The sequence below is a fragment of the Carcharhinus amblyrhynchos genome, chromosome 11, assembly GCF_965287045.1.
Source record: "Carcharhinus amblyrhynchos chromosome 11, sCarAmb.v2.hapA, whole genome shotgun sequence".
NCBI lineage: Eukaryota > Metazoa > Chordata > Chondrichthyes > Carcharhiniformes > Carcharhinidae > Carcharhinus > Carcharhinus amblyrhynchos.
In genome coordinates, this window is record NC_137334.1 from 63,994,153 (window position 1) to 64,008,731 (window position 14,579).

General features: G+C 39.1%; 1 protein-coding gene across 1 annotated transcript in view; it reads right to left on the reverse strand.

The window, feature by feature from the left end:
• Positions 1-3,845: 3,845 nt before the first annotated feature.
• The window catches only part of dpp10 (dipeptidyl peptidase like 10), a 763,552-nt gene continuing 752,818 nt past the window's right edge, over positions 3,846-14,579 (reverse strand). Inside the window, exons 25-26 of the mRNA XM_080199302.1 lie at positions 8,614-8,687; positions 3,846-5,964 (exon numbers count right to left, since the gene is read on the reverse strand). Of these exons, the coding sequence (XP_080055428.1) occupies positions 5,827-5,964; positions 8,614-8,687 (212 nt within the window). The 3' untranslated portion in view covers positions 3,846-5,826. The remainder of the gene's footprint in view (positions 5,965-8,613; positions 8,688-14,579) is intronic.

A 14,579-nucleotide genomic window follows, 5' to 3' on the forward strand; every position in this document is an offset into this window, starting at 1 on the left:
TGATGCCATGTCTCACGAATGAATTAAAAAAAAGACAATACCACTACACCACTGCCCCTGTTCTCCGGGGCCCTTAACCCTCCCTCCATCCCTGCCACCTGACTCCCTCCCTCCTTCCCTCCCTCTGTCCCCGCCACCTGCCTCATTCCCTCCTTCCCTCCGTCCCCGCCAGTTGTCTCACTCCCTCCCTCCTTCCGTCCCTGCTGCCTGCCTGCCTTCCTTCCTTCCAATTTACTCTCCCACTCAATCATGCATGTTTTCCTCCTTTCAGGATTCATCAATCAATTTTCCAGTCACAGAAAGGTACTAGTAAAATGATGATGCCCATTGTTGACATCTAGTTACAAATATCGTCCAGTATAAATGCAGCATATGTCATTAACGTTAAGAGCAGCAAAAATGCCATACATTTATATGTGTCCAAAAGTGATCCTGTTGCAACTATTAGACAAACCAGAAAGTACAATTTTTACTTTATCATGCAATACTTCTAATTTGACAGAGAAATATTGCATTAATAATTTATGGGATAAATGTCCAGGTGATAACATTGATTTTGGTGACTGCATTGTCTGCACATTGCACCATGTGAACACTGTGACAGTCTATTCATAATTGGAGGAAGGATTCAATACTTGCAACCCAGATAAACTGCACAAGAACTTTTCCATTCAGTGGAAGAATTAGAAACCTCTCTCTTGCCTGAGTGCATATTATTCAATATGCTTATTTCATAAAACAACGTAATTGGATTCTATTTTATCAGTAATCTCAAAGTGTAGAAAGATCAAATAGCACCTAAGCAACAAAGTAGAATGACTAAACAACATGGGTCTTCACTGCCAGTGAGAAGCATTGGTATCCTTAGGTGTCTCTGGGTGAGACAGCTTTTAAGAGGCCAGAGGACAAAGACTGAATCGTTCATAGTTGTATTTGTCTTTTCCTGGACAGTCTGAAGAATCCACTGATTGTTGCTTCTCAATGCAATATATTTTCAATATCGATTATGGAACACAACTTTATCATGATATTTCAATATTTCAAAAAGAGTGGAATAACACATAGGTAGACGAAAGTACACAATTGCAGTTAATGGAAAAGGATTTTAAGAATTATATACAGTGTAAAACATTACTGATTCATTATGAATGAATTGCACACTCCTGTTCTGGCATTTTCACCCACAAAGCCTGCTCACATCCCTTACTAACAAAATAAACAAACCCCACGATGATGTTACCCTCAGTTCATAAGATAATTATGGTATGGATGGCAACAGCTATCTAACCCAGGCGATAAGATCCATCCAGAAGACATACAAACGTTTACATTAGGAACAGAAGGAAGCCCATCAACCTCTCAATCCTGCTGTGCCATTTGATAACATTTCTTACATTATACTAGTGATCACACCTTAAAAGTATCTGATTATAAATTGGTTGTAAAGAAATTTGAGACATCAATGTATGTTTTGTCTTTCATTACATTGGCATGCAGCAGGCAGAATTACCGTAGCAATGGTGAAATTGGAGGCCCAGTGTTGATTCTATAAGAATAATTAATCACAAAGCAATCATGATATTAGAAAAATGGCTACAAAAATACATTACATTTACACAACAGGTGGGACTTTTAATAAAAATCGGAATCACTAACCTGCCAAATCAGAAGGAGCAGTGCAGCAACTAGTGAAATTAACCTGATGAACCAGATTTATAAAAAATCATAACTCAACCTGTATGGTTCCAATTTTTTTATAGCTAGCCTTTCAGGTCTGGAACACTGCCTCTGGTTGCTCAGGTTGGGGGAACAACAAAAAACTTAATTTTTGAACTCGTGTGCTCGGCAGCATCTGCATTCCCTTCTCCCAAGCCCAGTCAGAAACAATGGGAGCTTCACATTGTCATTAGTGTTAGGACCAATGCATTGTCCGCATATTCATTGTTAGACGTGTGTAGCCATTTTGGAAAGCTGCTGCTGCTAATAGCTACTCTTATCAGGATATCTGCCGGCATGGTACACTGGCATGCTCACCTGTCTTGTACACCCAAAATCGTTACTTTGCAACTACTCTATGATGTCAGTCATCCAACTACACCTTGGTCTCTTTCTGCTGACCTGCACTTTTTCCTCAAGAAGAGATTTCTGCAGCTTTCCATTGCTGATCTAATGGCCAAAATGCAGACCTTCACTAGAACTCTACCAGCTTGCCCAGCACAGAATCTGAGCAGGCGAGGGCCCAACAATGGAAATCTCCATTGACTTCAGGCAGGAATATCTGATCTTGCTGGAGCAAGTCGTATGCCACTTTTTAAGAGTTCTTTTTATTCCTGCTATTTCATACAATTCTTCATTTGTCTTAAGCAACAATTTAGCATCCGTGTTTCAAAGGCCTCTATTTTCTTCCACAGATCTGTATTTATCGCCCAGGGTTCTGAGATATGTGGATAGAAGACAGCATTTTATGAGTTTTTTCTTCTTACTAGCTTGAGTTTTCTAACACATTCTTCATCTTCACAAAATTACTTCGGCTATTTTATCCTTATTCTAATTTTGGCATTGCGTCTGCCATTTCCTGTCATCAGATTTCCTAAATAGACAAACTGAGCCATTTATTCCAGTGTGACACCATCCATTTCATTCTTCACTCTTGTTTATTCTAATATATTTGTTCTAACTACCATTGCTTTTGTCTTTTTGGTGTTCACTCAATCCATATTCTAAAATTCCAGATTTTATTTGACCTACGATATTTTGTACAGCCTCGTCTGATTCTGCAGTAGTGCTATGTTGCATACCATAAGTTTGTAATGTTTTTGCTTCCAATTTATAACCCTATAAGTTCATTTAATTTTCTGAGTATTTGTGCACAAATTTAACAATTTTGGCAATAGTGCACAGCTTTATTGTACTCCTTTCTTTTGCAACATGATGGAAGTCAAATATTGCTAATTTCATTTTTGACTAGTAGATGAAAAATGAGTAAAAGACACTGTGATCAGCATTGAATCTCAATAATCATATATGTGTGACATTTGCATTTGTGTATTTTAACTATTTTGTGTACTTACTGACAAAATATCAAAGCAAAAAAGAATAGTGCATAAATGCTTTTTGAATTGTTTTGTGGGCTTTGTTTCCTTGGTTATTGCTTATTGGTTTTCTGCTAAAACGGTGTGTACTGCAGGTGAGAGTGCCTAACTTCGGCACCATGGAAACATCAGCAATATTGTATGGAATGGGAAGCTGACAAGGTCAGCTTAATATGGATTTGCTTTAATTGAATTAACCATTATTTCTAATTGTTTCAAAAACAAAGGACCTCTTGTGATTTTTTTTAAGTTGTTTTACTGGATGACTTGAATCTTTCCAAGTTAAAGACACTCCAACTTAATGGGTTCGCCCTGTAGTTCATCCAGTCTGCTTTTACAGAAAGTCTTTGATCTGAAGTATTATTTTCTATTTAATATTAAGCAGAACTATTTTGCCCACAAAGGGAATTACCAGGAACGCTAACTAACACTAATTTGCATTAAATGTTAATTCAATGCAAATATTAGCCTCGTTTTGACTGTGTTTTTGTGCCATATTGTTGGTGAAGGATCATGTTGTAAAGTGAGTTATATCTGGGGGCTGGCAGATGGAAGAATATCATCTCAGTAACCTTCTCTTAACAATCCATGAGAACAATAACTGTATTTGCTATTCTATTGTTACCATTCATGCATCTCCCTATAAGTATCTTACCATTCAACCAATTGTACTGTAAGTGCCTTCATATAACTAAAAATAGAATAGTGTCTAAAATTTTTTATAACAAAGCCACAGTATCAACAAAAATCACACCAAGTCATGATAGTATTTTATTTTTATATTACTCAATAATAACGAGCAAGGTAGCCTACTGAAGTCTTTGTTCCTCCAAATTATTAGACCAGGTAACTCAGTCATCTAAAAATCTCCAACAGCTATGTGTAAACTTTGTGTAATCTTTAGAATTTCAATATATGACCATGTTTGGGAAGGGCAGTAGAAAGGGAATAATGTAACATTAGCAATTGATTTGCTCTTTTCATCTACTATATTTGATTTGTTAAGAACAGAAAATAAAACACCTTTTCTTAAAAGCTTTTGTACAAACCATTTATATTCTACATATTTACAAATGTAAAACTGGCATTAGCAAAGATGTAAAGAACAGGCTTTATCATTAGAACGGGAAGTTTTGTTGTGTATCCACTGAAAGTTTCAAATGTTCTGCAGGATTCAAATCTCAGCCTTTGGCCACATGATGGCATACTTGCATCTGTTTGGGAGATGGAATATGGATGTCTCTTTGTTATCGTTGATTCCTTTTGGGTAAGGTCTTATCTTTAACTTGTGGATATATGGCTAGAAAATTAGAATTACTCTGCAAGACTCAAATACAGCATAAGAAAGTTCCTTCAGGAATTATTTCCATCCAGCTTTATACCAGGACAGAAGAGAAAATGCTAGGAAATCTCAGCAGGTCTGACAGCATCTGATTCTCAGGCAGCATTCTCAGAGGTTGCCAGACCTGCTGAGATTTTCCAGCATTTTCTCTTTTGGTTTCAGATTCCAGCATCAGCAGTAATTTTCTTTTATACCAGGGCATTCTGGCAAGGCCAAACTCTATAGTGATGATAATAGTGTAGTTTTTTTTTGAAGATATGTTTTAATGGCATTGATCCTTGCTGATTGTGTGCAGTTCCACGAGTGTGGATCTAATTGTTGCCCGCAGAATGAATGTGGAATGTGCATCAAGAATGGAATTTAAACCAGATATTAACCACAAGTTATTGAAATGTTATGCATCTGAATGTTGTTTTCCCTTTGGGGGAATCAAACTGAAGGAGGCCGCGAATGTATTATGATTTATTATTTTTTGCATTGTAAAACAGGATGTGGTAAATGTAACCCTGATTTATAACAACCTTGTTGCAGAGAAGGGACTCACTTGAGCCCAAATGTTATTTGAGGTTGTGGCAATTTGCCAATAAAAGACTTGTTATGTCCGAGCTTTTATTGCCTGCTGATGAATGCCTGATCTCTCCTAAATTGCGAATCATTATATTGTCAGCTAAATTAAAAAGGAAATATTGTAAAAGCAAGATTCTCTTATGTGATGTGGGGGAGTCAGGCACATGAGTAATACATGATAAACTGTGATAGACAATACAACAGATGTTTTGCAAACACGTTCTACCTTTGAAAAGACTTGTAAAAATTCTGTTTATTTAATGAATGTAATATAATGGGATGTCAGAGAAGCTGGATGGTTTTAAATTTGCAAACCACAGTGTTGAATTTCTGACATAAAGGATGCACATCATAATATATATATATGCCATCTTCTTTGTGCAAGTGACAATACAAAATTAAAAAGAAAATAAATGTGTGCACTTTAAATGTCTGTCACTACCTCAACAAGTATTAACATATATAGCAGTGGAGCCAAACAAAATACACATGCATAAAGCTGTCAGTGACATATGCACAATTGGAATTCTGTTTTTTTTTAAGTGTACTAACAGGTCAACGTACTCCCAAACAGTTTACTGTTCCTTTGAAAATAATCTTGGACCTGGCACATGAATTTCAAGTCCTTTTTGCCAGTCATCAGATTCATAATCTCTAATGTGCTGTTCCTGTAGATTTCTCAAAGCTGCCCTGGTATGTCTGTACTTCCACAACAGTGGTATTTAATGCTGGGTTCTGAGAGTTCTGGAGTATTAGCTTTGTCTTTATCAAGATAAGTTTTGAGTTTTCTTTCTTCCTGTCTTGTTATTTTAAATGTTTTCAATTCTATTCATCCTCTTCTGGTTCTTTCTGTAATATAGGCATTTCTTGCTTGAGACATCCTCTGAAAAAGTTGAGGATAGCACTGTACATGTGACGCTTGCTCTTTTCAGCTGTAATAAAATGGCCTTCATCTGGGTAAATCTGGCTCATAAAGAAAATAAAAGGTTAGTAAGACATGTGATGAAATACCACTTTATGTATATGTTAGCCAACTTCAGCCATAACAATATATTTGAACTGAACCAACATTTATGGGTATTATAATTACTGGTACTTATTTAGACAATAGTGTGTGAATTTAACACATTTTTGATGCATCATAATTACATAAATGACCATCAATGGTAACAGCGGTTATGGCTTTGATTAGGCATTATCATCAGCTAGAATTGTATTGCCGTTTAGAAATAATTCAATAGATACCATTTTGTGCTCTAAGTAAAGTGAGAATTGGAAATGCTGCTCTTCCAAAAGCTGGCTTATGCTATCAAATAAACCCATTGGACTTTAACCTGATGTTGTGAGACTTCTTTCTGCAGTCCCACAGGGTGTATTTATTGTTCGGAAATTGGGTGCTTCCCCTGCCCCGCCCTAATGTGATGGATGTCGAATTGTCAACGCAATGTTCTTGAAGATGTCACATTTATTCAAAATGTTTCTCTCCACAGATGCTGTCAAACCGCTTAGTTTATATCGTATCTTTTGTTTTAATTCAGATTCCAGCATCTGCAGTATTTTGCTTTTGTGTGAGTCCATCGTTTTAACGTTGCCTGTGGAATTTTCAGGCGCTAGATCTAAAAATGTTGTATGGCAGCTAGACTGAGGTAGCACAAGCATGGCACACAAGGCCTGGCATTACGACTACAGTTAAATATTCTGCTGAGGAAGTTGGCAGTGTCCGTATGTATGACTCTTGATGACGTCTGTAAAAACATACGTTGTGCCTTGAAAATGATTAATAAATTCTCATTCTGAGAGCAGGAGCACTGATCTACAAATTGCAAGCTTGGAAGGGAGCAAAGGGAAAGATTTTTAGTCAAGAAACAAGTTCTATGTAGCTGTAATTGGCCAGTTTCCACTGAGTAGCTGCTAATTTCTACAACGCGCTTCATTTGGTTTGTATGAAGGGCAGGGCCAGATTCAGCAGACTTCACAGTTCCTGGTTAGGAGTTTACATCCCATCACAACATATAAGATTCACCTCATCATTTTATTAAAATAGTACATCAAATAGACATTTATGAGTTTGTGTAGAGGCAAAGCAGAATTTCTTTGGCATTTAGTTCAATCAAAAAACAGAAGAGTGCTCCCTTCTGGCCCAGTTTAGTATTTCAGGCTTTTTGTACACTGCTCTGTTAGCAGGAAATAATGCGAGAGACTTTGTGCTCTGGTTTCTAACCATTGGAAACTAGATACAGGCTGTCGGATTCATAGAATCCCTATAGTACAAAATGAGGCCATTCAGCCCATCAAGCCTGTACCAATGACAATCCCATCCAGGCCCATTCCCAATAACCCCACGTATTTATGCCGCTAATCCCCTTGACACTGAGGTTCAATTTGGCACGGTCAATCAACCTAACCAGCACATTTCCGGAGTGTGGGAGGAAACTGTACTCAGTTCTGGTCATCTCATTACAGAAAGGATATGGAAGCCATAGAAAGGGTGCAGAGGAGATTTGCAAGGATGGTGCCTGGATTGGGTGGCATGCCTTATGAGGATAGGTTGAGAGTCTCCAAGGCCTTTTTTCCTTGGAGAACGAAGGATGAGGGGTGACCTGATAGAAGTGTATACGATGATGACAGGTATTGGTCGAGTGGATTCGCAGAGGCTTTTTCCCAGGGCTGAAATGGTTGCCACAAGAGAACACAGGTTTAGGGTGCTGGGGAGTAGGTACAGAGGAGATGTCAGGGGTAAGTTTTTCACTCAGAGGGTGGTGGGTGAGTGGAATCGGCTGCGGGTGGTGGTGGTGGAGGCGGATTCGATAGGGTCATTTGAATAAGTACATGGAACTTAGTAAAATAGACTTTTGGATAAGTACATGGAACTTAGTAAAATAGAGGGTTATAGGTAAGCCTAGTAGGTAGGGACATGTTCAGTGCAACTTGTGGGCCGAAGGGCCTGTTTGTGCTGTAATTTTTCGATGTTTCTATGAAACCAGAGCATCAGGAGGAAAACAAAGCAGACACAGGGAGAATGTGCAAACTCCACACAGACAGTCACCCGAGGCTGGAATTGAACCCAGGTCCCTGGCACTTTGTGAGGCAGCAGCACTAACGATTATGCTGCCACTGTTAGCATTTGTCAGACTTCACCATCATCATTCAAATATCACCAGGGTACAGGTACTGACTTGTTATATAATGAAGTTACATAATTGCTTTCAAGACATTGGCACAGTCAGCTAATTCAGGGATTAGTTCCTCTTCCTTTTGATACATTTTCATCAAGGGCTTCAATTACCTCCCTCCTGCCGCTCATTCACCCAAGGCCATTGACACTTTCTGAACTTGGTTAGATCCATTAATTGCTGCCTGGCACACAGTCACATGTAGTTTAATCTACTGTAGTTAATATTGTTGATCTTAAAATACAGGTAATTTTGATCTTACTCCAGAACTGAAACAAAATGAGTTGACAATATCACCATGGCATGAATGGATATCCAGCAATGTTCCATAAAGTGGAATTTGGAAGCAATGCTCAAAAGCATTAACTCATTCAGTTACCTCAACCTCTAGATTTGTCACACTGGAAATCCAAATATGCATTACTTATAAATTAAATACCTGTAAAGTGTAGTTTCTTTCAGCTTTCACCAGGTGTTGTATCAGCTCAGCTGTGTGCTGAAAATGTACATTTGCTGCAAAAAAAAACAGTTAAGTTGTTGATAACTGAAAATAAAAACTAGCTTTTATTAGATGTTCATCAAGGCTGATTGCATCAAATCAAATCAAATCAAATAAAATGCTTTTAAATTGTTCTTAATTAACTCTACATCTAATTGTTTCAAATTTATCATTATCAAGGTCAATCTGAGTTAGAGATAATTCGACTGGGCATAGATCATTTTGAGTTTCTGATAATTGGAATTCTTTACAGGAAAGCTGTTGGTGAGAAGCAAAATGGTTTTATTGTTATAGAATCATGGAGTCACAGAGGTTTACAGCATGGAAACAGGCCCTTTGGCCGACTTTTCCATGCCGCCCTTTTTTAACCCCTAACCTAGTCCCAATTGTCCGCATTTGGCCTATATCCCTCTATACCCATCTTACCCATGTAACTATCTAAAAAGCAGCTAGTTCCAGACAGTCACCACCCTCTGCGTGAAAAAATTGCCCCTCTGGACTTTTCTGTATCTCTCCCCTTTCACCTTAAACCTATGCTCTCTAGTTTTAGACTCTCCTACCCTTCGGAAAAGATAATGACTATCTAGCTGACGTATGCCCCTCATTATTTTATAGACCTCCACAAGATTACCCCAAGCCTCCTATGCTCCAGAGTAAAAAGTCCCAATCTATCCAACCTCTCCTGACAACCCAAGCCATCAAGTCTCAGTAGCAATCTAGTAAATCTTTTCTGTACTCTTTCTAGTTTAATTATATCCTTTTTATAATAGGGTGACCAGAACTGTTAACAGTATTCCAAGTGTGACCTTACCAATGTCTTGTACAACTTCAACATGATGTCCCAACTCCTGTATTCAATGTTTTAACCAATGAAACCAAGCATGTTGAATGCCTTCTTCACCACGCTGTCCACCTGTGACTCCACTTTCAAGGAGCTATGAACATGCATCCCTGGATCTCTATGTTCTAACTCTCTCCAATGCCCTACCATCAACTGAGTAAGTTCTGCCCTGGCTCGATCTCCCAAAATACATCACCTCGCATTTATCTAAGTTAAACTCCATCTGCCATTGGTGAGCCCACTGGCCCAATTATTCAAGATCCCATTGCAATCCTAGATAAATTTCTTCACTGTCCACAATACCACCAACCTTGATGTCATCTGTGAACTTAGTAACCATGCCTCCTATATTCTCATCCAAATCATTAATAGAAATGACAAATAGCAGTGGGCCCAGCACCAGACACAGCCTCCAGTTTGAAAAATAATTCTCGACAACCACCCTCTGTCTTCTGTCATCAAGCCAATTTTGTGTTCATTTGGTTACCCTCACCCTGGATCCCGTGAGATTTAACTTATGCAACAACCTACCATATGGTACCTTGTCAAAGTCCATGTAGTCAACACCAACTAAGCTCCTTTGGGTCTTGAGCTGAAATTGTTATCTGTTGTCTTAATGGCCACAATACATTAGGTGTTTTTTAAAAATAGTTTGAACAAGTATCTAAAAGCAGTCTGAATTCAGGATTACCCTGGGCGCAATCTTACCGGCAATTCATGCCATGCTCCCGCTGCAGCGAGGTCAGAGATTTTGGTGCCCAGCCAAAATCTCCATTCGTTGTAGCAGGATAGGAAAATCCTGCTGGCTTGAACAGCCAAAACATTTCAGCTGCTATGTTTAAATCAACCATACATTACTTTAATTGATCTGTACCAGGGAGAACTCTTCATTTTCTGATATCTATGGGGCTTAGGTTAAAACATGTTAGCAATAGACTGTGATTTTACTGATGGCTTTTCTGTACCTGGGGAGATGAGTCATTTGTTTGTAATAAGAAGTAATCCATGGAACAGGGGGGAAAGGATGAATACGTGCCTTTACTCTATATGCCTCCAGTTACAGAAATGGGATGACACAAAATTATTTTCATCAAATAGAAGGGGTGAATTTGGATCATTTTCAAAAAAGGAAGGAGGAATGAGAAGTTGGGGATAAAGATTGAGAAACCATTGTCTTTGATGGCACAGTAGAACTATAGCTTCTGGGACATGACTCCTCTAGGTACAATTCGTCTTCACTTCAAGGACAAAGGAGAGAAAGATATTGGCTTCACTGGCAACACCAAAAGTTTTTAGAATGTCATAGAAGGAAAACTTCTATGTTGTCTTCACTGCTTCTTGTTAAGTATATGTAAGATCTTGCTTAATAAATTCTACTTGATTCATAAATACTAGTTATTCATATACCATAGGTATGAGCTGGGGTGTGGGAGGAAAAAGTGAGCTGGGAGTATGGCTTGGAGGATGAGTCAGGGGTGCAGGCAGAATTAGGAAGACACTCCTCCTGATTCAAAAGGCTACTCCTATTCTGGAGCCATTTCTGGAGGAATCAAAAGCTTGGGGTTCCAGCAAAAGTTTGGGGTTCCAGCATAAGTGGGCTCCAGCAGATTTCCGATTTTACTGTGGATCGCAATAACAGGGAACATCTCAGCATTCGCCACTATTGGAACTGGAGGATCTGGGCCATTACTGTGAGATACATTTAGTAAATTTCATCACTGCAGACTGAACCCCCAAATCACTACAGAACCTACTTTGCAGAGAAAGTAATATGAGCTTACGGTAAAAATGTACAATAGCCCCAACATGCTATCCATTCAGGAATGTTTATTTGTAGATCCTACTGCAACATTTAGTAGCATAAATTATTTAAGGGTTGGGGGGGGGGTAGTTAGGGCAAATGGGTTGGAAGGGTTCTCCATCCTCTCCTAAATACATTAACATAACGCAGAGTAAGCTCCCAGTAGGTCTTTACTAGTTGGACAATTCTGATGTATATTGTACTTTTAAGTAGCAAATTGAAGGCACTTGCTATCCACTTTACATTCTAGTGCCACAGAAAATGTGGCAATTTGGATATGTATGCAGATCACAATCTCACTTTCAAACAGCAATTGCTACCAATTATTTTTCATACCAAACTTGCATTCCTATTTTCTCTCACCAGGGGCTGGATTTTATGTTCTCTCACTGTCAGGTTTAAAGGTGAGTGTTAAATTTCTTAGTACTGAGATGTCTTCTCAAGAACTACTTCACAGCCAGGCATCAGGGAACACAGATCTTTCTACAGCCTACGAGCTTCACACTCCAAATGTTGACTGCCCTCTCAGTGCTGTTCCCGGCCAGCTCACCTTGGGCCGCATGATCTGTTCCCTTAAAGGGGCTATGCCCGAACATATATAATAGTGAGGCCCATGTAAAATTGAGTGGGCAGTCTGCTGCCATTTACTCATCTTGATCTGCCCCAACTGTAATTTTATCAGTAGCAGGGTTGCACCAGTTGAGGTCCTTACTTCCCACCTAAGGGCCTTGTACCACTGCCAGGAGTTAAGTAGTGGCAGGAGAGTCCCATTCCTAACATCCAGCCTGGTGGGTAAACCTGCATGGCTTTGTGCCAGGTGGCTAGGGAGTCTCTCCTTAACAGGCACCCTGGAGCCCATTGGAGTGAGGATGCTACAAAAGTATAACCTCTCCTAGGTTTCCTTCTACTCTGGCATTTCCTCTCCAACGCCTCTAGCTGGACCCTGCCATTTTGGCACCCAGGAGGACCCCTGACTCAAATGCTGGGCTGCATCCAGCACAACTCGCTTCTCTTAGCCTTGTCGTAGTAATGGCAGCGGTTACCACTCCAGGTTAACTGGAGACCCTCTGGCCTCTGATGAGCTGGCAGCTCTCTAAAGGTAGAGATCCTGTTCCTGAGGATTCAAAGTCCTGCCTCGCTTCTGTAAACTGGCACCCAGGAAGGGTGGTGACAGGGATTCCTGCACCCAGTAAAATTTAGACCCATGTTTTTGTCTCACAGGTTTGCCTCTTGCAAAACCAGAGACTCACATTTACCTTTATGATATTCTCCTGCTTTATGTTCCCTATTATACACTTTACTTTTTTAACATAATTTGTTTACTTCCTCACTGTCTGCTTCACCATTAGTGAAGTATTGTCCAACCTCTAAACCCTTTTTGTCTGGAATTGTCGACCCTGTTCCCTCTACTTTGCTTTATCGCTCTCTGCTTTCAAAATACTCTTCAAATGCTCTTCCCGTTCAACTGTCCTTCCAGTTACGACAACCAACCTCTCAATTCCCCTCCCCCTTCCTGAAGCTCTGTTTTTGTTTTATCGCTTTCTTTCTTATTTAAAACACACTGAGATGCCTTCCTGCTGGAGAAGGGTAATATAAGTGCAAAATTTCTGTTACACATTAGTTACCTTGTTTAAAATGCACACACTATCAGTTAATGGAGGAGAAACCCAAGAAATCGTTTTTATTTTCAAGAACACCAACTGCACGTAGTTGAAATGTATGTAGAATTTACATTAATGCTTTCAAATCTTCAAAGACAATTATATCTCCTGAAATTAAATTGTCACATGCTTGGATTTTATCCAGCATGATAAAATATAAAGTAGCAACCACCTAAGAGATTACCACATAAGAACAGCCAAGATGAACAGTCTAACGGCAGAAGACATAGACCAGAAGCTCAGAGGCTCTAATTCCACGATTACTTTGCCTGACCATCCCTCTTTTGGTTAAGCTTTGTTTTTAGCCAAAGTGGTAAAATATAATGTGCAGCAAAGCAAACTGTTCATTAGACAGTGAATATAGGTAGGCTTTTCAACCATTGGAAATATCATAGTCGAGATCAATTCTGTCCTGACTACATCTCAACAGAATTTTTGATGTGGCTTAATGGAAAGAAACAGTTTGAATTTCCCCTCGGAAGCGCATTGGAGAGCGCGCGCGTGTGTGTGTGTGTGTGTGTGTATGCATGAGACATGTGTGTGTGTTTGTGCGTGTGTTAGTGACTGTGTGTTAGTGAGTGATTTGTGTGTGAAAGAGTGACAGTGTGTGAGCGAGTGTGTTGTAAGAGGTTATGAGCAAGGGACAGAGACGGTGTATGTGTGCTGTAAGAGATTGTAAGTGTTTTGTGAGCAAGGGAAAGAGAGGATATGTGTATAAGAGTGAGAGACAGTCCGGCTCAATCTCAGCCTCAGGGTTCACATTCGCCTCACACCCACAACATTCACACCAACTCACACAGTGGGTGAAGTTGAGTGAAAGAGTACCTGAGATTGAACTGGAAAAACACAATATGATACAATCTCACACTTAATGATCATCTTTATTAATTACTCACAATTTTAAATTATTGATTTACTGCTTTGATATCACTTCAGTTCTGCTCAGCAAGTTTTTTTAATTCTTCATACTTCAATGTTTTATTTAATTTATATTTAATGAACCATAGGTCTTATCTTTTGAAATTTGTTCACCAGCACCTTGAGTGAGAAAAAAAATGAAATGTGGCCCCTCTCACGGCCACACCTCCTACGCCTGTAGTTAGGCAGGTTTCAAAACTAGTCACATCACCTGCTTCTTTTTAGCCTAAATTATACTCACTGTCCCAAAATGTAACAACATTATATAAACTTAATATAAATATAAACTTATTATAAACACATATTCCATCAGCCAAAAGGAGGATCTTTTCTTTGCCTGCCTTATTCAAATCTACTATAATATTGTGCACCTCTCTCAAATCTTCCCTCAACCTCCTTTTGTCCCCAGAACAATATCTGTAAATGTTACTATTTATGCTGTGACAGAGTGGTAGAAAGTGATTAACTTCTGCTCAATTTAAGTGGACTCCCTAAGATAGCCAACAAGGTGGGAGAGAATAACAGAGAGACAAGCAGAGTAACAGAGAGATTGTGAGAGATAGAAACAGAGAGAGCAAAGGAGGGATACTTGTATCCATTCTGGAATTCAGGTGGACATGCTATGGATTTTGTTTTGGTCACAACTTCAACTTTATGCAAAAACTTGGATACAAAAATGACTATC